The sequence below is a fragment of the Manis javanica genome, chromosome 4 (genome assembly GCF_040802235.1).
Source record: "Manis javanica isolate MJ-LG chromosome 4, MJ_LKY, whole genome shotgun sequence".
Classification (NCBI taxonomy): domain Eukaryota; kingdom Metazoa; phylum Chordata; class Mammalia; order Pholidota; family Manidae; genus Manis; species Manis javanica.
Window position 1 is genome coordinate 50,152,662 of NC_133159.1, and position 26,942 is coordinate 50,179,603.

The 26,942-nt window shown below is 39.7% G+C and overlaps 1 protein-coding gene across 1 annotated transcript in view; it reads right to left on the reverse strand.

Annotated features, from left to right (window-relative positions):
* Positions 1 to 3,470: 3,470 nt before the first annotated feature.
* Positions 3,471 to 26,942, reverse strand: part of TM2D1 (TM2 domain containing 1) — an 88,497-nt gene continuing 65,025 nt past the window's right edge. Inside the window, exon 6 of the mRNA XM_073234038.1 lies at positions 3,471 to 4,058. Coding sequence (XP_073090139.1) covers positions 4,053 to 4,058 — 6 coding nt within the window. The 3' untranslated portion in view covers positions 3,471 to 4,052. The remainder of the gene's footprint in view (positions 4,059 to 26,942) is intronic.

Sequence of the window (26,942 nt, forward strand, 5' to 3'; positions counted from 1 at the left end):
AGGGAGAAAGGAGAATCACAGACAAAACTTTTAACACATTATAGGAAATTGTTTTTCAACTTTGTTTACAGAATAAACCATTAGAACATGCCTATGTGACCACATTAACAACAGACTGTTAGCTGCAGACTGTCCACAAAGGGAGGGCTTGGGGCAACTGCTGGCTGAAAAGGGCTGCTCAGAGACTGTATTTGGGGCACATCTGTATGACATTCACACAAACCATTCTTAACTGAGTTGTAGGTTTATTTAGGATAACATGTGTAGGGGAACTGAGGGTGAGATTGTATGGAACAGCTTAAGGTCCACCCAATTGACCACTTGATCCCAAACACTGACCAAAAAAGAAGGAAATTGGAAATCCTTACTTTCCCTTGCAAAGCTCCCTCTGAATCACCACTCCCCTCAAGTAGTCTGCTCTACCTCCATCCCTCTGCTGCCACCTCGGAAGACCCAGTCCCATCAGTTTTACACCTAGCAGCCCTAGCAAAAGACAAATGTGAAGACAGGTCACATTTGCCCTAATCACTTATTCTACTCTTGGTCTTTATCATAACCTAGTTAAAAATCTCTGTGCTGATCATATTCACTCCTAAGGGTAGACATGAGGCTATAATCTCAGTGTTGTATTCTTTTTCCCAATCAAAGCTAACTTACTTTTCAGGGGCTTACAAAGGGCCACATTAACTATGGCTAGAGTTATGGAGATCTGCTGGCTGGCAGACACGAAGGACTCTGTGGAAGACCTAGGCTGGAGTGGAGTACTGCAGACTTTGAGTCCTACCTTCCCACCTCCTCCAGACATTGTATGATTAATTGCAGAGTCCTGACCAATCCACTGATCTATGTTGATCATTTCACACATGTGCAAGAGTGAAGAACGCTGCATTCAGAGTGGTTGTGGAATAGTGTTCCTATTTCACACAATACAGGTTGGATTGTACCTGTTCTAAGCACTTATCTGACAACATGCAATATAAAGTATTTGCAAGATGAGATGCCCCCGAGTAAGTTCTTCATCTAACAAAACTAAAACTACATGCACATTAGTCATCTACTTTACACAAACCTCTCCTGTATGACTGACCAGGCATGGGTTCATCTATCATCAGGCCGCCTGATGTCTTACATCTGGCAGGGTCCTTGCATCTGTTATACCTTGCATATTCAAGGTCCTGGCAGTAGCCCTGCTCCTCTTGCTTCTCTGTTCGGGGCCAACCTTCATTCCTCTAACTTTTGAGTCCTACCTTCCCACCTTCTCTAGACCTTGTATGATTAATTCCACTAGTGTCCTATTCTAAATCCTCAACCAATCCCCTTTTCTCTACTCTTTCCTCCCCTTCAGTCCATAACAATGTTTGAATCTCTTAAGTCTAAATAGAAATTGTCCCTTTCCTCTGAATTCTCCCATAATTACCATTTCATCTCTCTCCTCTGTGTATATAAACTTCTTTTAAAAGGCACACCGTATTTGCTGTTTATATAGCTTCATTTCATTAACTTCTCAGCTCACTACAGTTTATCTCCCATTTTGAATGATACAACAGAAACTAACACAATCTGAAAAAAAAATCATTTTATTTTTTGATATACTGAACAGCATCCATTCTTACCTCCTTGGAGAACCTAGAAAGTTAAAAACTACATCTCCCAAACTCTCTTGCAGCTATGGTTCTGCATGTAAATTAGATTCTGCCAAATTCACAAAAGTTTTGGAAGACAAATAGGAAACAGAGGCTACCTTCCTGTTGCCTGTTGCTATTTCTGATGACAAGCAAGCTCATGGAAGCAGAAGTGTCAAAAAGCAGGTGGGGGCAATGATGGCCAGATTTGGTGTCTGGTTAACTCCTTTGTGGATGTCAAGAAAGTTTCAGGGGTGGCAGAGGAAATAATCCACCACTCCCTGATTGCTGAATATAGTCTATGATGGTGAGCACTGACTTTACAGGGCCAGTGGTGGGCTCCTGATTCATGCTCCTCTAGCATTTCCAACCATTTTTTAAAGCACCCAATTTCCCATATAAAGAACCCTTAATGTTTAAAATACCTAGGGTCTCTTCTTTCTCCAAAATTGAGCCCTGACTAACATAGTTCATGAAACTGAAACTGGTTATAGACAGAAGATGCTCAGCCACAAGGATTTGGGAGTGGTTATCTGACTTGGTTGGACTTGAAAGAAGAGGTGATTCAGTTCTCACCAAAAAATGGAAACTGGCAGTCCATCGCACAGTTGCAAATAGGGCTACTTAAATTATCACATTTTTGAAGGACTTAAATTAAATGCCTATTGAAGGTTGGTCTTTTGGTGGATTTGTATGGTAGGAATGGTGCAGACTATGGAGTACACTGAACATTTCTGAAGCCCTGAGAGCTTAAAGAAAGGAGCTAGGAATTCAGGCTCTTACATTTCTTTGAATTCTACACCATAGGCAAAATTGGATTGGAGAGCTTCTGTTAACTGCCATCAAATATCCTAATCTCTTAAAGCCAATGGGATGATATGTCTAAAAGTAAGATGCCAAGGTTGATCATATGAATTTTGAATTATAAATTAAATTGAATTCACAGCCTTACCAGTTCCTTTATAGTCAAGATAGACTGATTAGAAAAGAGTAGAACCCTGAGAACTGAAATGAGAATATTTGGGTAAATTCAGGTAACTATGAGTCAGTCCCTTGAGCCCCTCAAATCCACTGAACCTCACTTGCTACAAGAAACAGTCCTGCCTCCCCATTTGATAAAGCCACCCCTGCCTTGTGTGGAGACCTTACCGGAATGTGCAGTGCACAGTGATCTCACCAGAGGTATGTAGAATTCAGTTAACCTCATGTGCCAGCCTAACAATTTTCATGGTCTCTTGACCTATTAAAAAATTAAATCAGGGAGATAAGTAAAGGGAGTTTATCTATTTCAATATTATAATTTTGTGCTTATTTATATCTGTAGAAACTTGGGAAATATGTGTGATGATGGATTCAGATGGATGATGGGTTAGAGCAACAAGAAGTAATTACCAACATGGATGCCTTTACTAGAGATTTTTAACTCAGTGATCTAATTCAAGAGAATGCAAATGTTTGTTCAGTTGATCAACTGAAATCTGGCTTCAACAGTGGTGTACCCAAGTGAGAATGAAATACTAAAACTCCTTGATATAATGTTAAGAGGGAAAAAAGCAAAGAATTAGAGAGGTAAGTTGAAATGGAATTTTACTGATGTCCTGCTCATTCACCATCTAAGTACGTTTTCCAAGAGGGCCCAGAGACTGCTCCCTTAACTAAGATACAGAGAAATACATCTGGTTGAAGCACCAATATCCTTTAAAACACCATAATGGCTACCCGATGTAGGAGGTGCTGCTATTGAAACAGGCTCTCTGAGTTCAGCGGCGATGCTATCAGTCTGAGTGGTGATATGAGTGGGTCAGGAAGTATGTATCTGCAGGGCAGTGAAGTAATGAACTTAACACCTTTAAGGTTGCACGAGTCACACAGTTTATTTTGCGATTTCCTTCCACACAACACTCAAAGGAGGGATCACACATATCACGGATCAATACATCTCATACCAGTTTTTACGATGGATGGTTTGGATCTGGGCTGTCCCAATCAGCCTCTCGCCTTTCCCAGGGGGAAGGTGATGCAGCAGAGACAGTTCCGGTGGAGTGAGGAATCCCTGACGGAGCAGGAGCGCGGGAAGATGAGCAGGAAAGCCCTGGAGCACACGTCTGTGGTCTGGTGTCTGGGACCTCTGGGACGAGCTTGCTCCGGGGACTCTGTGTCCAGTCCCTTTACAGTTCATCCATCCAGCCAGGGGTCCGAGATAAGAGGGGACAGTCCACATGTGGTGTTATCCAGTCTGGCATCCATGGGAATGCTCAACCAGATACCTCTTAGGGTGGCCAAGCCTGACATAAGCAACTCCATACTGGATCCTCACATCAACTGGCAGAGGTCAAATGGTAGCACTAATAGGTTACTGTATGAGCGGTGGGAATACAGTCATAATCAGAATGGCCTGACTCAAGAATGTGATCATTTATCATGGAAGTCCTAGAACTGAAGCAGATGGGCAGCCAAAAAGTTAAAAAATAAATAAATCTGGAAAATTGAGGGACTAATTTGAGTTGCCTCAATGAACATCAGTTTCCCTTACCCAATTCCCAGAAAATGATCCAGTTCACAGGTTGATCCCACTGAATAAAGAAGCCAAGTACCCATGAGGAAGGATCATGTGCCACTGTCCCCAGTATGAGTGGTAAACTTCCTCTTTGTCTCTTTAAAGAAACCAAAACCAATTGCCAGAATAACTGTGTGCTGGAAAAAGGGAAATATCCAGACTTTTGAAGTATTGCTGGACACTAGTTCTTAGCTAGCATTAATCCTTAGGGATACAAAAGGCAACTGTGATCACTAGTAAGAGTAAGAATTTAGGAGAGTCAAGTGATACATACAGTTATGGCCAGAATCCATCTTGCAGTGGGTCAAGAAAGCCCAAGAACCCAGTCTGTGATTATTTCCCATTCCAGAAGACAAAGTTGTCATGACATTTTGGCAAGTGGTAGGTTCTCCACATTCATGCTCGTATCGTGAAGGGAAGGGACAAGTGAAATGAACCAAATAGGGAACCAAAAGCATTATCACATCCCTGAGGGAATTACATTCTCATATCACCATTGAAGAGACTTGAGGGATGTGCCTGAGCTTCTTACAGTTTGTGTTTCCTGAACTGCAATTCTTCTGCTATTCCTGAATAAACTCAACTTCTAGTAGCCCCTACTACAAAAAAGTTTCTCAAGAACAGTAGAAAAAGATGATCTAATCCGTGAATATCAGTCAGCACCTTTCCTCATAATGCCAGATCTTGCTTACCATGTTCACAAATAAAGTACAGTGTTGTAATGATAGAGATGGTTGTTAGTTATGAGTTTAGTAACAGGGAAAGATTTCTCTTCTCACCATGTTGGATCTGGATGGCACCACTGCTGAGTGCTCAGTCTTCCAACAACAGAAATCCAGGCTTAGCTCCCTACAGGATACGGTACCCTGGGGAGAGCACATAGCCACTGAGGAAAGATTACCTGGACCACCTCCATAATGGAGAGGGCAACCATTTCTCCTCACTGGAACAGAAGTTGATTCTAGGTATGGTTTTACCTGTCCTGCCTGCAGGGAAGTATCATTACCATACTCTACCCTAAGAAAATAAGTCAGGTAGTGACATATAGGGGAGGGATCAGTGATAAGAAGCTCAAGTACCAAGTGCCATAAAAAAACTGAAAGCTATTCAAAGTCAGGTTAATTTGCCCCAGTCACTATAATGCTCCTGCTATAACACTTCTCATGCTTTTTTATGAAAACTTATGAGAACAGGGCAGCGTCTGTGTTGCTCTCCATCATATCTCTAGCACCTAGCACTGTGCCTCGGACAAATGAGAAAAAATTATGATTCACCAGATAAGGAATCAGCAAACTACAGCATATGGGCCAAATATGGCCTAACACCCGATTTGGTATAGCCCATGAACTAAGAATGGTTTTTATATTTTTAAATGGTTGAAAAAAAATGATAAGAAGAATAGTGTTTCATGACACAGGAAAACATATAAACTTCAAATTTCAGTGTCCATAAAAAACACTTTATTGGAACACGACCATGCTCATTCCTTTACATGTTGTCTGCAGTGCTTTTGCACTACAACAGCGAGTTAAGTAGTTGTGTCTAGCTATAGTATAAGCCGTGAGAGTTGTTTCTTTTTTGTAATGTACATACCCAACTTAAGCTTTGATTGACAAGGCTTCCATTTCAAAGAATCATCCACTATAAAGAGGGAAATCAACACATTGCCAGCCACACAACTAGAGAAAAAGCCAAGCCAACTCCTCCCACTAAGGCACCTTTGTTTTAGAGATCTTGGTTGATTTTTGATAAATGACCATTTGGGCCATTTGTTAGTTCTCTTCCCATGCTTTCAATTCCCACTATTATGTCTTAAAGTAAACAATGGGGGCAGTCCAAGATAGCAGCATAGGAAGACGCTAAAATCATCTTCTCCCACAGACACACCACATCTATAGATACATATGGAATAATTCCTGCTGAAAAAGAAGTGAAAACTACCTGAATAGCTTTCCCTACAACAAAGGATAAAAGGGCCATATCAAGATGGGTAAGAGAAACAGAGAAGCAATCTCTCCAAAAACCTTACCCCCAGCCTGGTAACATACAATAGGGAGGGATCTCACAAGCCCAGGACCTCTCTCTCAGAGGCGCAAAGAGTTTTGCCTCACATCAGACACCGCAAACCCCGGGACCTGCATCAGAGAGACAAGGCCCGCAAAACATCTGGCTTTGGAAATCAGTGGGGCTTATGTCCAGGAAACCCATGGAGCTGAGCGAATACAAGTTATTCTTTTCAAGGGGCTCACAGGTGAACTCACTTACCCTGGAAAGCAGCACAAAGGCAACAGTTTGAGAGGTGACTGGATTCATGAGAAGGAGATTCAGTTGCTAACCTTAAAGAATCTGCTGGAGGGGCACAGATTAGTTGGGGTTTCCCTTGGCGAGAGAGGTACTGGAGAGTGACATTTTTTGTATTCTACCTCTACCTTGCTAGTGCAGACAGGTGAGCATGGACACAAGCTCATGTAAGCCAAGGCATTCCCACCCTCGATGCTTTTCTCCAATATCCCTAAAGCTGCAGATGTGCCCCATACCCAGCTTCTTCTCTGGCATTGCTCAAACTGCAGGCATGCCCTACCACCACCATCTCCTGCAGCCTCACTAATGTCCCTTGATTGCCTGGCTCTGGGTGGCCAGAGGGGCTTGAGCTCCTGGGCCCCCTGTGATGGTAACAATCAGAAAGAAAGTTCCAGGTAGGAACTACACAGACACCACTACAAAGACAGCAGACTGAAACATACCCCCAGTCTGTACATGAAAAAGGCCCATTTAATTGTCCTTGAGCTTCAACCTGAGGGACAGACTCAGGTTCGCCAAAAATCTGAAGAATACAGAAGTGCCTCAGACAATATGGGCCTCAGGACTCCATCCATATGCCCTTCCTTTGTCTCACCACAGCTCACTGGTACCTCCCACAAAGGGGCTTATACAGTCAACTGAAGCCCAGATAACTGCCACTGTCACCCAGGGCACACTCCCAGATCGCCAGGTATGCAGGCCAGCAGGATCTATGATTCAATCCCACAGGCTTTTATGTATTGCATAGTTTAAAAGTTGCTGCCTGAGTGTCTGGCTTCCAATCAGCCTGAATCTAGATGCTAAGTGAAACCTCTCCCTTTGGAACACCGACAAGTCCTGACACACCCTCAACAACCAGGACCTATCAAGAATAAAACAGGCTGCTTAGACAATCACTGAAGTTCCAGATACAACCAAGAGCTAAGGCAAGGTTGAACAGTAATCCTACATAAGGCCAATCATTCAAGACTCGGAGAGATAGCTGTTTCACTAACACATAGAAACAAACACAAAGAGTCAACAGAATGAGGAAACAGAGGAATATGTTCCAAACAAATGAATAAGAAAGAACCTCAGGAAAAGATCTTAATGAAATGGAGAAAAGTAATCTGGTTGATAAAGAGTTCAAAGTAATGGTCATAAAGATGCTCATCAAACTCCGGAGAAGAATAGATGAACACAGCAAGAACTTCAACAGAAAGACAGACAATATTAAAAAGTACCAAATGGAAGTCACAGATCTGAAGAATATAACTGAACTGAAAAATACACTAGACAGGTTCAACAGCAGATTAAATGAAGGAGAAGAACAAACCAGCAACCTGGAAGACAGGGCAGTGGAACTCACTCAATCACAGCAGCAAAAGAAAAATGAATTAAAAAAAGTGAAGATAGCTTAAGGGACCTCCAGGACAACATCAAGTGGAATAACAACCACATTATAGGGAACACAAAGGAAAAGAGAGAGAAAAAGGGTAGAAAACTTATTGAAGAAATAATGGCTGAAAACTTCCCTAACCTGAGGAAGGAAACAGACATCTACTTAGGAAATAGACAGTTAAAAATAAGATGAACTCAAAGAGATTCACACTGATACATTATAATAAAAATGTCAAAATTTAAAGATAATCTTAAAACAAAGAAAAACAACTTGTCATGTAGGGATAAAGTAGTTCACCCCTGCTAAACTGGCATTAAAAAATAAATGTTAAAGCTTTTACTTTAAGCTGAAAAGAAAAGGTACTAATAACAAGGAAATACATGAAAGTAAAAATCTCACTGGAAAAAGCAAATATATAGTAAGAGTAGTGGAATAATTGCTTTATAAAACTAGTATAAAGGTTAAAAGACAAAAGTAGTAAAATTAACCATAACTATAATAATTAGTTAAGGGATACACAAAAATATGGAAGATATGACATCAAAAACATGAAACATGGGGAAGGGAAGTAAAAATGTAGAGTTTTTAGAATGTGTTTAAATTTAAGTTGCTACTAATTTAAAATAGACTGCTATATATAGAGACTGATATATGTGAACTTGGTAATCACAAAGCAAAAACCTCCAGCATATATACAAAAGATAATGAGAAAGAAAACTATACGTAACACTAAAGAAATTCATCAAACTGCAAGAAAAGAACAGAGCGGAACTACAAAAACAACCAGAAAATAACAAAATGGCAATAAGTACATACCTACCAATAATTACTTCAATATAAGTGGATTAAATTCTCTAATCAAAAGACAGACTAGCTGAATGGATAAAAAAACAATACTCACCTATATGATCCTACAAAAGATCCACTTCAGATCTAAGGACACAAACAGACTGAACATGAAGGAATGGAAAAATATTTTCCATGCAAATGGAAGTGAAAAGAAAGCTGGGGTAGCTATACTTACATCAGGCAAAATAGACTTTAAAACAAAAACTGTAATAAAAGACAAAGAAGGGTATTACATAATGATAAAGGGGTCAATCCAACAAAAGGATATAACATTATAAATATTTATATACTGAACATAGGAGCATCTAAATAGAAAAAGCAAATACTACTCACCAAGTAAAAAGGTAAAAATTGACAATAATAAGGTAATAGTAGGAGATATTTATACGCCACTTACATCAACAGACAGACCACCCAGAAATATCAATAAGGAAATAGTCTTAAATGACACATAAAACCAGATGGACTTATCAGATATAAACAGAACATTCCATCTAAAGGCAACAGAATATACATTCTTCCCAAGTGCATATAGAACATTCTTCAGGATAGATCACAGGTTAGGCTGCAAAAAACATCTCAATAAATTTAAGAAGATTGAAATCATATTAATCATCTTCTCTGATTACAATGGTAGAAACTAGAAATCAATTTCAAGAAAACTGAAAGAAAACCACAAATACATAGAGATTAAACAGCACATTACTGAACATGAAATACATCAATGAAGAAATCAAAGGGGAAATCAAACCGTATCTTGAGACAAATGAAACTGGAAAAACAACCCAAATTGTATGGAATGCAGCAAAAGCATTTCTAAGAAGGAAGTTCACAGTGATACAGGCATACCTCAAGAAACAAGAAAAATCCCAAATAAGTAATATAAATTTACCCCTAAAGGTACTAGAAAATAAACAAATAAAGCCCAAAGTTAGTAGAAGGAAAGAAATAAAGACCAAAGCAGAAATAAATGAAATAGATTTTTAAAAACAACAGAAAAGATTAATGAAACTAAGAGCTGGTTCTTCAGAATTATAAACAAAATCGACAAACCTTTAGCTAGACTCACCAAGAAAAAAATGGAGAAAGCTCACTTAAATAAAATAAAAAATGAAAGGGAAGTTACAACTGCTACCACAGAAATACAAAAGATCATAAGAGTATTATTAGAACAGTTGTGTGCCAAACAACTGGACAATCTGGAAGAAATGGATAAATTTCTAGACACACAATCTCCTAGGACAGAATCACGAAGAAATAGAAAATCTGGTAGATGGATTACTAGTAAGGAGATTCAATCAGTAATCAAAAACCTCCCAACAAACAAAATCCAGGACCAGATGGCTTCAGTTATGAATTCTAACAAATATTCATAGGAGTTTTAATACCTATCCTTCTCAAATTCTTCAAAAAAGAAGAGGGAACACTTCCAAGCTCACTTTATGAGGCCAGCATTACCCTGACACCAAAACCAGACAAGGACACTACAAAAAAAAGAGAAAATTACAGGCCAATATCCCTGGTGAACATAGATGCAAAATTCATCAAAAAAACACTAGCAAACTGAATTCAACAGTACATTAAAAGGATCATACACCATGATCAAGTGGATTTTATTCCAGGGCTGCAGGGATGGTTCAGCATATACAAATCAATCAATATATTATACCACATAAACAAAATGAAGGATAAAAATCCTATGATCAACACAATAGATGCAGAAAAAGCATTTGACAAAATTCAACATCCATTTTTGCTAAAAACTTTCAACAAAGTCGGGATAGAGGGAACATACACCAGCATAACAAAGGGCATATACAACAAGCACATAGTAAACATAATACTCAACAATGAAAAGCTGGAAGCTTTTCTACCCAAGATTAGGAACAAGACAAGGATGCCCACTCTCACCACTTTTATTCAACAGAGTATTAGAAGCCCTAGCCATGGCCATTAGGAAAGAAAAAGAAAGAAAATTCATCCAAATAAGAAAGGAAAAAGTAAAACTGTTATTATTTTCAGATGACATGTTTCTATATGCAGAAAACCCTAAAGACTCCACCAAAAAAATCTAAGAACTAATCAATGACTTCAGTAAAGTTGCAGGACATAAAAATCAATATACTGAAATTCAATGAATCTCTATCAAAATTCCAATGGCATTTTTCACAGAACTAAAATGAATAATTCTAAAACTTGTATGTAACAACAAAAGACCCTGAAAAGCCAAAGCAATCTTGAGATAAAAGAACAAAGCTGGAAGTATATACTCCCTGATTTCAAACTATACTAGAAAGCTATAACAATAAAAACAGTATGGTACTGGCATAAAAACAGACACATAGATCAATGGAACAGAATACAGAGCCCAGAAATAAACTCATGCCTACATGGTTAATTGATTTAGGACAAGGAAGGCAAGAATATACAATAGGGAAAGACTGTCTCTTCAGTAAGTGGCATTGGGAAAACTGGACAGCCAAATGCAAGAGAACTAAACCAGACCAGTACCCTTACCATACACAAAATTAACTCAAAATGGATTAAAGACTTGACAATAAGACCAGATATCATAAAACTTCTAGAAGACATACAGGCAGAAAGCTCCTTGACATCATTCGTAGTGATATTTTTTTGGATTTGGGTCCCAATAAAAGCAAAAGTAAACAAATGGGATGACACTGAACTAAAACATTTCTTCACAGCAAAGGAAACTATCAACAAAATAAAAAGGCAACTTACTGAATGGGAAAAGATATTTGCAAATTATATATCAACAAGTGGTTAATACCCAAAATATTTAAAGAACTCATATAACTCATAGCAAAAAACCAAGCAATCTAATTTAGAAAGGGGCAGAGGATCGGAACAGACATTTTTCCAAAACATACAGATGGTCAACAGGTACATGAAAAGATGCTCAACACCACTAATCATCAGGGAAATGCAAATCAACACTACAACGAGATATCATCTCACACCTGCCAGAATGACCAATATCAAAAGACAAGAAGTAACAAGTGTTGGAGAGGTTGTAGAGAAACACGGCCCCTCATACAGGGTTCATGGCAATGTAAATTGGTGCAGCCACAATGGAAAGCAGCATGGACATTTCTCAAAAAATTAAGAATAGATCTACCACATGATCCATCTGTTCCATTTCTGAGTATTTATTCAAAGAAAACAAAGACAGTTATTCAAAAAGATATATGTATCCCTATGTTTATTGCAGCATTATTTATAATAGCCAAGATATGGAAACAATTTAAGTGACTTTGGCCATTGACAGATGAATGGATAAAGATGTGGTGTATATGTATATATATATATATATACACACACACACACACACACACACACACACACACAATGGAATATCACTCCATTAAAATAAATAATGACAAAAAAATGAAATCTTTTGTGACAACATGGATGGACCTACAGAGTATTATGCTAAGTGAAACAAATCAGACAAAGACAAATACCATAGGATCTCTCACTTATATGTGGAATCTAAAAAAATCAAACAATACAAACAAATAAAACAAAAGTTGGTGATTATCAGAGGGGAAAAGGGCTGCGGGGGTGAACAAAGAGGATGAGGGGGCAATTATATGGTGACAGATGGAACTAGACTTATTGTGGTTATCACCTTGTAGTATATACAAATATTGAATTATTTAATGATGTTATTTAATAATGTTATATTAATTAGTGTAACATTATAATATATAGCTACTATAATATATATAATATTACTTAATAATGCTATATACCAGTTTTACCTCAACAAAAAAGATACACATACATACATACATGCCCAAATTCACCAATACAGAGTGAACCCACAAAACCCTTCACCTTCAACCCCTATAAAAGCAGAACCTAGGCCCATATGCTCTCTCTCTGCCTGTGACCTCCCTGTGGGGCCCCAGGTTTGCTGTGACATTCTAGGTCTTGTAATAAACTTTATCTTTTCAAAGCTTCCTGATGGCTATTGCTAAAGGCTGTCTTGCAGTCATGATAAACACCACAAGGGCTGGGCCAACTGCAACACTAGTTATTGATAGGCTGTGACTAGCACAAAGCATTGGCCCTGTACAGAAAGTTTGCTGACCCCAGCACAGACCTTCCAGGGACAGAGCACAACAGCTTTTAAGAGGGTGGTTGGTATGGTTGCCTCCTCCCTTTGCAGGGCACCACTCCTTCACTTCAAATTCTTCTAAAGAAAGCAAACTGTATTTCTTATATTTCAGGGCTTCGGGGCAAAGTTTACTCCAAGACTCACCAGTGCCCTTAGGCTCCTCTTTGCCATTTTTGAAACAAGTAGATATATACAGATATAAGATAGATAAATACACAGAGATAGAAGGAGTGAAGTAGAGACCAACGGGGAAAAACGCGGGACACCACACTCGGGCACACTGAATCCAAAAGGTAAATTTTTCTTCTGTTAGCATCATTTCAGAACTATGTAATGTGGCCTTTTCCAAAGATTGGTGCTATTTTTATTAGAGTAAACTGTTCATTATGTTCACTGAAAGGATTGCCTCAAAACTGATGTTTACTATACTAGGGTTTGACCTGTATTTGGTGAAATTATGTTTTAAAATAATACACTAAAGTTTATGAAGGAAACACCAACATTTCCCAAAGAGAGAAACTGAAGAGTATCTTTTCCTGAAATAATTATTTCATTAAATTAGAAAAGTTGATGTATTTTTGTTAACTCCTTCGTCACTCTCTATAAAATGCACCACTCCATTTTATCTACTATTCATCTGGTATAACCACATGCTAGTAACTGACTTCCCTTTATTTTTTGCTACACTCTAGAAATTCTTTATCATTTAATTTTATTACAGGCAGGCAGAGCCTGGTCCCTATTAGAGTGACAAGGACTATTTCCTTAATTATTGTACATAAAGAATAGCATTTATTCTGTTAGTTCCTCTGTCATTCAATCAGGCAAGATTGAATACCAAAAAAAAAAGAGCTGATTTGCCAAAATCATACATTTGTTAAGTGAAAAATATTATGAAGGAACTTATTACTGTAAGTGGCTATGGCTACATTCTACTTCTTGAAGTTTATAGCTCTCATGAACACTTCTTATTGGAAGTTCTATTTAAAAATTATGGAAGGATTATGATACTAACATCCACCTGATAGAGGAAAACAAGATAGGCAAGTGGGCCATTTTAGAAATCACAACTTTTAAGCTAATTGCAATTTCTAAAGTAAACTTAATGGTATTGCAGAGAACACCTCTAATTTAATCTTGGCAGCATTGTGATTTCAAACTGCTAAACAACACAGTATATCCATTTTTCCTTTGTGGGGGCATGCGTACTTACCTTCACTAAGGATTTTTCTCTGTGCTTTAGTTATGTATTGTAGCATTCATGATTGATGAATTGTCAAGGACAAATGAAGGCTGTTACTTTTTACCATAACAGCTTTTTATGGAATACACAATTTTTTCCAGGGGAGAAATGCAGTATTATGCATTTTTGTTAACAGGTTAAGGGTGATGGCCTAATACAAATGGTGGATAAAATGAGAGCACATTTGGGAAAGCAACTGCAAGTGGTTGACTTGAATTAAGGGTAAGTACATGCAAATTTTTCTGGCCTTAAAGTTATCTTCTAAGGAAAATGCCAGCGCTACTGATCATTTTTTAGAAGATGGCAATAACCCAAGTGCTTTGCCCTTTGCTGAGATCACTAGAAGGAAATACTTCTAACCCTAAATGTCACTTCTAAAGAAAAATTCTGTTCATATACTCATGACCACAAAGCATGGAAATACTTTACTGTTTTTTATCCTTTCTGAAATGTTAAGACAATTTCTTGACCCCTCTCCCCACACCTCCAACAATCCTCCTCCTCTGTGGATGCTCGTAGTCTCATCTACAGTTTAGACCAAGAATTCTCACTGAGTCCATTTCAACACCTGAAAAGACTTACAACTAACAGGTACTTCTCTATAATACCATGTACATCCTCTTGATTCCAGTATGTTACTGTATGTCAAGACTTAATTTATTAATCTCATCAATACTGTGGTTTATAACTTGTAGTCCATCTTTGGTCCTAAGAAGCAAGAGAAAGGACACACAGAAAACAAAGACAAAAGATCTGATGGAAATAGGAAAAGTATTATTTGTTAACTCTGAGTGGTGGGCACAAGGATGTCTGCTGCTCTATTTTTCTGTGGAGTGCTTTATAATTTTTTTTCTATTTTAGAAAATCTTTTTTAATTGAAATATAGTTGATATACAATCTTATATTGGTTTCAAGTATGCAACACAGTAGTTTACCAGTTACCCATATTATTAAATCCTTACCCCCACTAGTACAGTTACTATCTGTCAGCATAGGAAGATGTTACAGAATCATTGGCTATATTCTCCATGCTGTGCTACTGTCCCCATGACCAACTTATATTATTGTGCCCCTTTATTCTCCTCAACCTCCCCACCCACCCATCCCAACCCCTCCCGTTTGGTAAGTACCAGTTAGTTTTCAGTGTCTGTGAGTCTACTGTTAATTTGTTCATTTTGTTTTGTTTTTAGGTTCCACAAAGAAGTGAATCATATGGTATTTATTTTTCTCTGCTTATTTTCACTTAGCATAATACCCTCTAGGCCCATCCATGTTGTTGCAAATGGCAGGATTTCTTTTTTATGGCTGAATAATATTCTATTGTATATATATCCATTCATCTATTGATGGGTGCTTTGGTTGCTTCTGTATCTTGGCTATTGTAAATAATGTGGCAATAAAGATAGGGTTACATATATCTTTTTGAATCAGGGATTTTATATTCTTTGGGTAAATTCCTAGAAGTGGAATTACTGGGTTGTATGGTATTTCTGTTTTTAGTTTTTTGAGGAACTTCCATACTGCTTTTGACAGTGGCTGCACCAATTTACATTCCCACCAACAGTATAGGAGGGTTCCCTTTTTTCCACATCCTCCACCACTTGTAATTTCCTGTCTTTTGGTTATTGGCCATTCTAACTGGTGTGAGGTGATATCTCATTGTGGTTTTGATTTCCATTCCCCTGATGATTAATGATATGGAACATCTTTTCATGTGCCTGTTGGCCATCTGTATTTCTTCTTTGGAGAAATGTCTGTTCAGGCCTTCCACCCATTTTTTAATTGGGTTATTTGTTTTTTTGGTGTTGAGTTGTATGAGTTCTTTATATATTTTGGATGTTAACCCCTTATCAGATAAATTGTTTACAAATATATTCTTCCACACTGTAGGCTGCCTTTTTGTTCTGGTGATGGTGTCCTTTGCTGTACAGAGGGGATGCTTTATAATTTTAAAAATTATTTTTCTAAGTGAAAGAAATCTAAGGAGGTTACCAGGAGCTCAAATTCTAAATGAAGAAATGAGAAGGAAGAGGAAAATTGCACAGCATTTTTTTTTTTCGGGGGTAGTAACTTGAAGAAAACTGTGAACTGCCATTGCATTGGAGGGACAGTGATGTAGGGGGTCCCTGGGAGCAATATTCCACTGAAGGAGGTGAGCCAAGATACTTAGAAGCTCTAGAGAACCTTTAACACAGGAAGCTATTTATCATAACAAGCCTGGTTGATACTGTTCCCATACTGAACCAATTAGGTTTGCCTATTTCGTCATACTTCATAACTTGGGATGATAGGTTTCCAAGTATGGTACAGTGTAGTAATTGAATTTTGATCAAACACACATGGCCCATAACCCAGTATGTGAAATTTTCAGAACAGTTCACAGCTTTTAAATATCCAGTCAACATCTTGCCAAAAGTACAGGATGTACTTGGTGCAAGGGGGAGAGAAAGGGGAGGGCTGAATCTTGGTAGAGCTATAAAACAAATATTTTTGTTCTTGTTCTCTTCTTATTTTTCAAATAGCCATGGAGAAAGGCGGTGGGATATCATATCATAACTCAAGTCTTCCCCTTACTTGCTGCATGTGCATAAACATCTTTGAACCTCATTTCAGATTACCATTTTTTTTTTGCATGAAACTATTTTCATGTCATAGGCCTATTACACATGACCTACTAGCATTTCTCATTGCAGCCCTATCCAAAGAGTATTTCTTGACAACCTACTATATGTTAAGCCCTGGGTATACAGGTAAACTCTTGAACAAAGAGACATGATCCCTGCCTTCCTGTGATCTATTATAGATTAAGAGATAGACATAAGATAAACAAAAAATTAATGAATTTATAATTGTAAAATGTGATAAATAACATAAAGGAAAAATTAGGCATCAGTAGGGACAATAATGGGGACCTGATTTATCCAGGAGAGATGGAGTGAGGAAGAGAAGCAGGGAACAGCTCTCCAAGAAAGTGCCTTTGAAATTGGTTTCTGAAAGATGAACAGTGATCCACAGAGTGAATGAATATTCCCAGCATAAGTAAGCATATGGATAAGCCTTGAGGTAGGCAAGACGTTGGCAAGTTCAAGGACCTAAAAGCTAGTATATTCAGTAAAAACAAGGCTAAAAAGGTAGGTGGAAGCCAGACTACACTATGCCATGTAACAGATTATGGTAAGTGCAGCCGTTGAAAGGTGGTAGGCCAGGGAGTGATATGGGAGTGACATGATGGGAGCCAGGCAAGACAAGAAGCAGAGAGACTAACTAGAAGGCCTTGGCAATTGTCCAGGAGGGAAGTGACAGTGGCTTGGAATGGAGCAATGGCAGAGATGAAGAACAGTGGACAAATCAGAGATATTTTGGAGAAGTGACATGACTTACTGATAACTAAATGTGGGAAGAAAGGGATAAGGAGGTTCCAAGGACATTTCCAGTTTCCCAGCTTATGCAAGTTAATGAATAACAATAACAAATAACAACTTGTAAGCATAACTCAGAAGGCTACCCAAAGCAATAGAACTATATACTCTCACAATCTCTCATGTCTGCAGTGATATTCTGTTCTCATTGGATTTAGTAGGAACAGATGTGTTAATCAGATGGTGGGGATACAGAAATTTTCCACCTACATGCACATCAAACTTTCCTTACCATAAGCAGAAGCTATGAAAAGATACAAAAATCATACTTTAACATTAACTTATAATTTTTATTCTCAATTCTGTAAACATAGTCTTAGATGTCTGGCTGTTGAACTCAGAGAACCTTACAGAAAACAAATTGCCCCTGTCAAAGTATTTAAAAAACAAGTATGCTTCTTTATTCATTCATCAGATTTTTCCTAGCACTTTAAGTGTGAGGACTGAGGTAAATAATATATGCTCCCTGACGTGGCAAAAAGTGTATTCTATCAGGGGAGAAAGCAGCATAAAAAACATGTGTAACACAGTATAGGATGTTTCACAGATCAAGTAATAGAGTTCTATTTAACAGATACAGGTCATTAAGTCCAAAGAGGGCTGGCACATGAGCATGGCTACAAGCCTTCAGAGACAAGTTGCATTTGAGACAAGTCTTGAAAGACAAGCAAGAGTTTGCTAAGCAAAAAGGATGGGCAAGAAATTCCAAGAGGAGATGACAGCACCAGCCAGAGCATGAGGGGCCCGAAGAACACTAGGTGCTCAGGGCTGCAGTCCTCAGGTGAGACCATAAGGTGTCTGACCCAGACCTGAAAAGCCATCCTTTCATTCCAAAGTCTGAAAAATACTATCAGTCCAGTCTGATTTATCTGCTATCCCTTGGCCTAGGTAGAGATTCTACTTCTCTAACTGATAAAGACCAGCCAGATGGTCTTAAAACTGATGTTATTACAGTATGCAGTGGCTTAAACTACAAAGACCTCTTAATGTGACTACTGCCTCGGTAGTGCCCGTGTTAATGTGAGCTTGGTGTTTACCTACTGAGAGGGGCCGTCCTCTTGCCCACAGTCATATTCAGTCCAACAGGCCATAGGATCCAGCTTTCTAAGGTGACCAGAAAGATACAGCAGTGGCCCAAGGTAATGCTAATGTGAACTGGCGAGTACAGACAATAAAATGAATCTGACCTTTCATCTTAGTCTGACAAATTGGTACAGATGCCCTTATACAACTGTCAGGCATAGTGAGTGCCACCAAAAAAATTAAGTGTGTGTACATGCATGTGTATGTGTACGTGCACAATCTTTAAACAAAAAAAAAATTTTTAATGGAGATTCAAACAGTCCTTAGAGAGGGAATTGGCAGCTTCGGCCTGGAGGCTGCTCCCCCACCTGTCTCCCTGCACTGCAAACACAGCTGTGTAAGGAGACCGTCAAAGCTTCCAAGGAAAGAAATGGTACAGTCAGGAGTGGCGGGGGCGGAAAGCAATGGGAGGGCCTCTCTCACAAACCCACTTGGGACATGGCCTGTCTAGTAAATGCAAAAATTAACAAGGAGGACTTTAACAATAGGCCTTTAAAAAAACACTTCACGTTAAGTAAAATCATCAAGACCCTACTCAACAGCCACTTCAATGCCATTTTCTAAAAGGACAAGACAGAGCACACAACTCAAGCTGAGGGCAAACGGGGTAACATGCACTTCGGCCAGGCATACATTCAGGGCTTCTCCCTCACTACGATGAAATGTAAAGACGATTCACGCGCTGTCATAGAACTCTAGCCTCTTGCACAAAACACAGAACTTCCGGGCTAAGTACCCAGAAATCTTTGTATTCCTCCCGACTGAAAAGGCATTTTTAAAGTTCAACTCTTTAGAAAAGTCAGCAGAGTCAAGATTTCAACAGACGCTGATCCAACTGTTAGCGATTCTAGAGTGGACAGGGCTGTGCCGCCCTCCAAAGAATGGGGTGCTTCGAAGAGGGAAACCAAAGCAAGGAGGTATTTTCGGAATCATCTTAATCACAAAATAGCACGAACGCGGGCTGTGCCGGCGTGCCACCCAAACGTCGATTTAAATACCACTGAACGCTAGTTTGAAAATTTCCATTTTTGTAATTTGCTTTCCTTTGTTAAGCCAAGACTTGAGAGAAACCTGGCAGCCGTTCTGCGAGTCTGGCACGATCTCCCCTCAGACGCAGTCGGTTGGTTTGGATGCTGAGGGAGGCCGCACAGGAGAGGAGAGGGGTAGGAAGGAGTAGGGATGGGAGGGAGGCCGGCCGGGGGCTGCCCCGGAGCCCGCCCGCAGCCGCTCAGCCATGGGGCTGGCTCCACCTACAGGAAGGAGCAGGCAAACAAGTCAGACCCCTGGCTTCCTCAGAAACCAGGGGGCGGTGGAGGGAACTCTGACAGCTGCCAGAATTTCCCAGGGAGCAGGAATGCGGCAGTGAGGAGGTGGGAAGCGGTGGGGAGTGAGGGGCTGGGGGTCTCCATCACCAGATCAAGAGTGGCATATTAGAATCAGCACAGGGATTTTATCTGGAGAAAAACACATCATGCCCCCTCTTATAACCTGTGAGTCAATTTAACTGGTTAAATGTAAGTCCTATTTAAGGGCAAAAGCAGCAGTACCGGTCCCTGTATCAGCCAGGCACATAGCATACACTCAAATGTGGACTGAATGATGGAACAAACACATGAATCCAGCCCACTGAATAATCCCTCTAACAAACAACAGACACCTAATATGATAAAAATAACCCCCTTTTTCCCCAGGTATATTTATGAGTTGCCAGCATTTTGTTAATCGCTAAAAGAACAAATTTTACAAAAATCCCCATTTTACAGAATGAGAAAAATAATACCTATAAAAATCCAACACCATCTAGACTAGTAGTGTTCCAGCCCCACTATGGGTAACACTAATTAAGAACCACTAATTTCACCTGCGGCCCTTATTTTGCAGATAAGTAAACAGAGGCTTGGAGAGTTTTTTCCCCAGGTCAATCAGTTTTCTTGGTGATGGAACTGGTTTGGGGCTACATTTTCCTTACCTTCTTTCTGCTGTGTGTTTTTTAAGACCAGAGAATTATTCTGCCTTATTGTAGATTGGCCTGCTTGGATGCACTTAGCTGATTGGCTCTCTCACGAGGAAGGTGGTTTCCCCACCTCTTGTCCTGTCCCTGAGCTTCTGTCCCAGCTTCTGCTCTGGGTCAAGGCAGCTACTCATGCTGCTTTACTCCAAAAATCAAATGCTGCTTGAAGCTGATGCCAACTGGTTGCTAAACTTCTGAATTCATTTCTTAAGGCCCAAAGGACAGAATCTCTGAGCTTGTGAGTTTGTAAACTGCAAACAGGCAATGCGTTGTTTTAGTAACACAGGTGTCTCATATCCAGTATCTAGCACGTCTGCTTATCCAAAGTGCTTAATAAGCAGTTATCAAGTTTTCCAATGATGGTTATAGATGAAGATGGTATTTGCCAATTGAAAATGAATTTTTGCCATAGGCAGCTCTGTTTCCAAATAAAAAAGTGAAGATCTTTCTTGTAAATGAGACTCCCTTTGCATTACAGTAGATGAATATGACTCAGTGAAATACGGAGATCACAAGAACCAGATTCTAACCACAACCCATCTATAAAATGGGAATAATGCTGTCATGACCTAGGGAGAATTAGAAATGAATCACTATTACAATAATAATCACAGTATTAATAAGAGCTTCAAACTATTACTAAGTGTTCACTACATTCCAGGCTCTCTGCTAAACGCTTTATGTGTGTTATCTAATTTATCCTCATAACAACTCCATGTGGGTTACAATTATTATCCCCATTTTACAGAATGAAAGAACTGAAGCTGAAAGGTCAAGATGCTCACCTGTGGTGACAGCTTACGGTGATGAGGCCAGCAGTAGAACCCAACTCCTGACTCCACACTCCTAAACATTATGTTACACCATAAATAGCTATGAGCTGACTCTATGCTGGTGGCATTCAAATCTCCATGTCTAGTTCTGAGTTCTCACGGGAATGTTATACTTTTATTTCCAATTACTGAAAGAATGTCATTAATTATATATTCCACTATTGCTTAAACTTAAAAGGGCCTTTAAAAAACTCCTTTCTTCCATAAGCATTTATTAAGAACCATCCATGTTCAAACCTCCAAGCTTGGTCTAGGGCAGTGGTTCTTAACTGAGGGTGATGTGCCCTTCAAGACACATTTGGTAGTATCTGGAGACTTTTCTGGTTGTCACAGCTAGGATGCTACTGGCATCTAGTGAACAGAGACCGGGGCTGCTGCTCAACAGCCTGCATTACACACAACATTCCACCATAACAGGGAATCAGTCAGCCCCAAATGTCAATAGTGCTGGAGTTGAGAAACCCTGGATTAGGAACACGAAGATGAATCAGACAGGTATCATCATCCATCATCCAATAGAGGAGATGTATGTATATATTTTAAGCACAAAGTTTACAAAGATAGTTGAGTGGTGGTGACAAGGGGTAAATGCCCCAAAGTCCATAAAGAGCTATAGGGTTTATTTACGATGGGTTGGGGAAGACTTGGTGGAGGAAGTGGCATTTGAGCCAGGTGAAAGAAGAGATAAGATCTGGATAAATAAAAAAACTGTGCAGGGCATGGGTGGTAAGGAATGTTGGTTTATTTTATTTGGAGTGGAGGAGCTGTGAAGAGGAGTAGTAGAGAAAAGGAGGCAGTGTTTTGTTGGGGCCAGATCAAAGAGCCTGGAGTGCAAAGAGAAGGACATTGGGCTTTATCTGTAAGTAATGGGAAACCATCCAGCATTTTCACAGGGGATTAATATGACCAAAATGTTCTGGGGAAATGAACCTAACAGCTGACAGAAAATAGATTGCAAAGAATAAGAAGCTGGGGACAGGAAGACATGTTATGACCCTACTGCCCTATACATCTTACTATTTTTAAAAAATGGCTAGTTTTGTTATTATTAATAGCAACCAATAATTGAGTGATTATTGTGAATCAAAGCTAAACACAATATACATAAACTTACAAAGTGCTCCCCACTAGAAAATCTCAACAAGGATTTCCCCTTTTTACAGAAGAGGGAACGGTCTTAGAATAGACAGAAAGCAGCAGAGTCAGGATCTGGCTGCCAAAGCCTGTGCTCCTAACTGCTTTGTGTGCTGGGTACTTGGTTGGGATTCTTAACCTATTAACCAAACCAGACTATTCTCCTTTCTAAGGCAGCCAATAAAATGAAGCAGGCCAGACCCCCACTGAGAATGGAAGGTCTGGTACTAGCGGCCGCAGGAAATCTGCTTATCCTTGGCAGCCAAAGCTGACTGTAGGGAGAAAGGGAGGGTTTCTCTGGGGTAATTTTAGGGGTGTGGGACGTGTAGGCATATGCTCTATTACAAATACATCTACACAAGAGAGTCCCTAAATCTATTTGGAGTTAAACTGGTTCCTCCAGCAGATGAGAGAGATGGTAAATGAAAGCAAAAATAGGATACAGCCTGGGACATGTGAAGCAAAGAGCAAATTTCTCACACCAGGCCTCTCCTGCCTGATGAGGTAGCAAGCTAGGGTAAGAAATGGGGGATAGAAAGACTGTGACTCAGAAATTCCTCGTTTCCTTGGCTCTGGAACACACCGATAACTGAATGCAAGTAGGTGCTCTGGTTTTGTTTTAGAGCCTTTTAGCCAAGGCAGGGAAGGTGAGGAAAGGTGTTGACCACATCTGTAGACATAGTGGGTGGCAGCTTTAAGGTAGGTGAACGTGCTGACAGAAGCATGGCTGTGCACATCAGCTGGTACCAGCAGGGTGGCGGGCCTACAAATAGAGTGTCTTTGTTGACCCAGGGCTCTAGCTTTTGTGATGAAAGAAGATTCACTGCAAGGAGCTGCAGTAGGAAAGACCAAAATTCTACCACCAAGCAACCAAGGACCAGTAGGTGAAATACACGAGGATCTCCTTGATGACCTCCAGGACTATCGGAAGGGAGCTAAGGCGGTCAAAATTCTCACAGAGCAGAATCAGAGTCAGAGAAACTTGGCTAGCATTGGATGGCCATCCCTGTGGCTCTTTGTGACTCCATTACAAAATAATCTTTAATCTGGTTTGGAAAGTTCATGATCTGCAATTTAAAGGTCAAAGGCTCCAGGATCCCAGGGTTCCAATTCTTCTTTCTAAACTCCCACAGCTTTAAAGAAACAAATTCTTGCCATAATCTCATAGATTTTGACATTTATCTTCCCTCTATAATTTCTAACTCTTTTTTAGAAAACTCAGGCTACAAGTTCCTCACTAGATTTGATCTCCTCAAGGCCAGGGACTGAATCGGCAGCATTAAACTCAGGAGTTGCTCAAAAGTATCTGCTGAGTTTAACTCAGTTCAACATTCTCCAAAACATCAAGAATATTCACTAAATGCATTAATATAATTTTTAAATCCAAATTTTATTTTCACCTAGTTAAAAAAAAAAGCCTAACCTTATGCCTGTTTTCACAAAGCCTTTGCCCACAGTCTGTAAGTTGTCCTAATACTAAGACCAAATGCCAAAGAACAAATGTTTTTTCCTTGAGAAAAATCTGGAAGAGGCAATTATACTAAAACATACTACTCAGAAGGAGCTGTTTCACTGTTTTGCTTCTGTAAGTAGCATAATTAGGCCTCCTCAAACCAAACAGTGTCCTAAGAAAAGAGTGAAAACCAGAAATCAAAGTTCTCACTGCTATGGCCTCTCCATTTTGTTGCCCTACATGGGATGTTCCTTATGGAAACAAGGTTTGTGACTAAAAGCATAACTATCAGGGCCCATGGGTCTCCAGACAACTGAAAACATCTCTGGCCACTTAACACACACCCCACGCTTCAAATGAGGTTGCTTGAATCCAACCTGGTGGACAATACATTCCTTAACTTCGAAGCATAGGTTGGCTTCAAGTCTTTCTTGAGTACCTACTATGCATACAGTGCAGAGTTAGAAGTTATAGAGGGAAGAAGAAAGGTCAAAATAGGACCCTGCTGCCAGAGTTAGCTTATAAGCTAGTTAAAGAAAACAGTGAATTTAGACCAATGGAAGATATTATTTATGCCTCAGACACAGAGTGTCTACTTTGAGTTAGGACCTATGCTAGACAATAGGGGTACAAAGCTGAATTGGTTCCATTTTGTTCAAATGCTTGTTATCCATTTGGCATATATTTATGGAATGCATTTGTCTTAGACCACTGCTTTTCAAACCTTAATGTGTATATAAATCACCTGGGGATCCTGATTTGATAAGCCTTGGGTAGGGCCTGGGATTCTGCATTTCTAGCCACCTCCCAAGGAATGCCAATGCTGCTAGTCCATGAAACACTCTGAGTATAGTCTTAGTCCTTTGCTACACAGAAACAAATAAGATAGCCATGGCCCTGTTCTAATGAAGCTGATATTCTAACAATTAATATAAATATTAAACCAGGAATTACAATAAAGCACAATGTTATGGGATGTTCAAAGTTTTAGGGGAACATTTTATGAAGGGCTTAATTCACTTAAGGATCCAAAAAGAAAAAAAGCTTTCCTGAGGAAGTGAAGTTTAGCCTGACAGGAATTTGCAAACAATAAAGGAGGAAAATTATTTCAGGCAGAGGGAACAGCACATTTAAAGGCCTGGAGATGAGAGAAAGCTTAAATATTCAATATTTTTTCAGTTTTACCATTTCCATGCTCTGTAGTGGGTACAAGACCTTGCCCTGGAGGAGAGCCCAGAAAGGGTGACAGATATGGAAACCAATGACGTCAAAATAATGCGGCAAGAGTTGTGAAAGGGGTGGGCACTGAGTGCCAGAGAAGCACTGAAGATGATACAATACCTAACCCAGCCTAGGAGAGAGCATTTGCACTTTGGTGGACAAGTGGGAATAAGGCAAGAAAGATGTGGCAAGCTATCTGGTGCTTGCCTCTGAGGCCACGCAGTGTAGTGAGGAAGGCGACAATTGTACTGTAGATCCAGCAATGTGATGAGTCATAAGAAATACGTATTTGGTCATATGACCAAATATATATTTCCCAGGTATATGTGGTCTTCATCCACAATTCCTGAAAACACTGCGGAGTCTTAAAAGGTGAAATGTAGTCTTGTCATGTAAATGAGAGATGTCTGGACCCCACCCAAGAGGCTGGGGGTTGAATCAGCAAATAGCCAATAATTTAGTCAGTCATGACTATGCAGTGAAGCCCTCACAAAAACCCCTGAGAAGAGTTTATTGCTATCTTGGATCCTGCTTCTCTTTTGGAGAGTGAGCGTCTATGCTTGGGGAACCAGAATGCATCCACATGCCACCAAGCCAGGCCCCAAGCTACAAGAGGATAGAAGCTCCTTTATTTGGGACCTTGCCCTGTGTCTCTCTTCATCTAGCTGTTACCTTGTATTCTTTATTAAACTGGTAAACGTGTTTTCCTGAGTTCTGTGACATGTTCTAGCAAATTAATTAAATCTAAGGGGGAGGTCGTGGGAACCTCCAAGCTATAGCCGGTAAGTCAGAAGTACAGAGAACTGCCTGGGGCTTGCAACAGGCATTTCTAGTGGCAGGAAGAGGGCAGTCTTGTAGGACACAGCCCTTAACCTGGGGAATCTTGTGCTGTCTCTGGGCAGATAGAATCAAAACTGAGTTCTTGGACACCCTGCTGCTGTTTGAGAATTGCTTGCTGTTGCATATGTGGGAAGAACCCCCCTACACACACACATGCATTGGAACCAGGAACCCAAAAAGAGTTGTGTATATACGTCTACTGCAGTGTATAGTACTATTGTTGTATATGAAAACACAAAAAAGATCCTGATTTTAATACAGTACAATCATCGTATGGGGACAGTGCCTGGTACACAGTAAGCACTCATTTAATATGTGTTGAATGGATGAATATATAAATGCTGTGTTAGTGATAGGCTCAGGACATCTTAGATATAACTGGGTACTAAACAGTGTTCCCAACTCCAAGTGCCCTAAGGGTTCAGAGACACACAGAGCACCAAATGGGTGTGAACAACAACTGGGTTTGAAGGAAGGGTAGAATCTGTGGGGTGTAGGAGAGATCAATAGACATCTGTCCTAGGGAAGATAAACTATCAGTGTCACTTCTAAGAGTGAAGAGTGAAGAAAGCAGGAAATGAGTACATATCAGGGTTTCTTAACTGAGGGCCCATGGAGCTTCTGGGGCACCTATGAATCCTCATAGATTTTATGGAAAATTCTAAGTGTATATGTACAGGGCTGTTTTTCTGAGAAAAGGGACTAGAACTTTCATTAGATGTTCAAAGGAGTCCAATGTCCCTGACAAGGTTAAGACCTGAGAGAGAAAAGGGAGCCTATTCTAGGTAGCCTATGAAACACTTACTGATTACAAATAACTATGCCAATGGAATCCTAACATAGAAAACCTT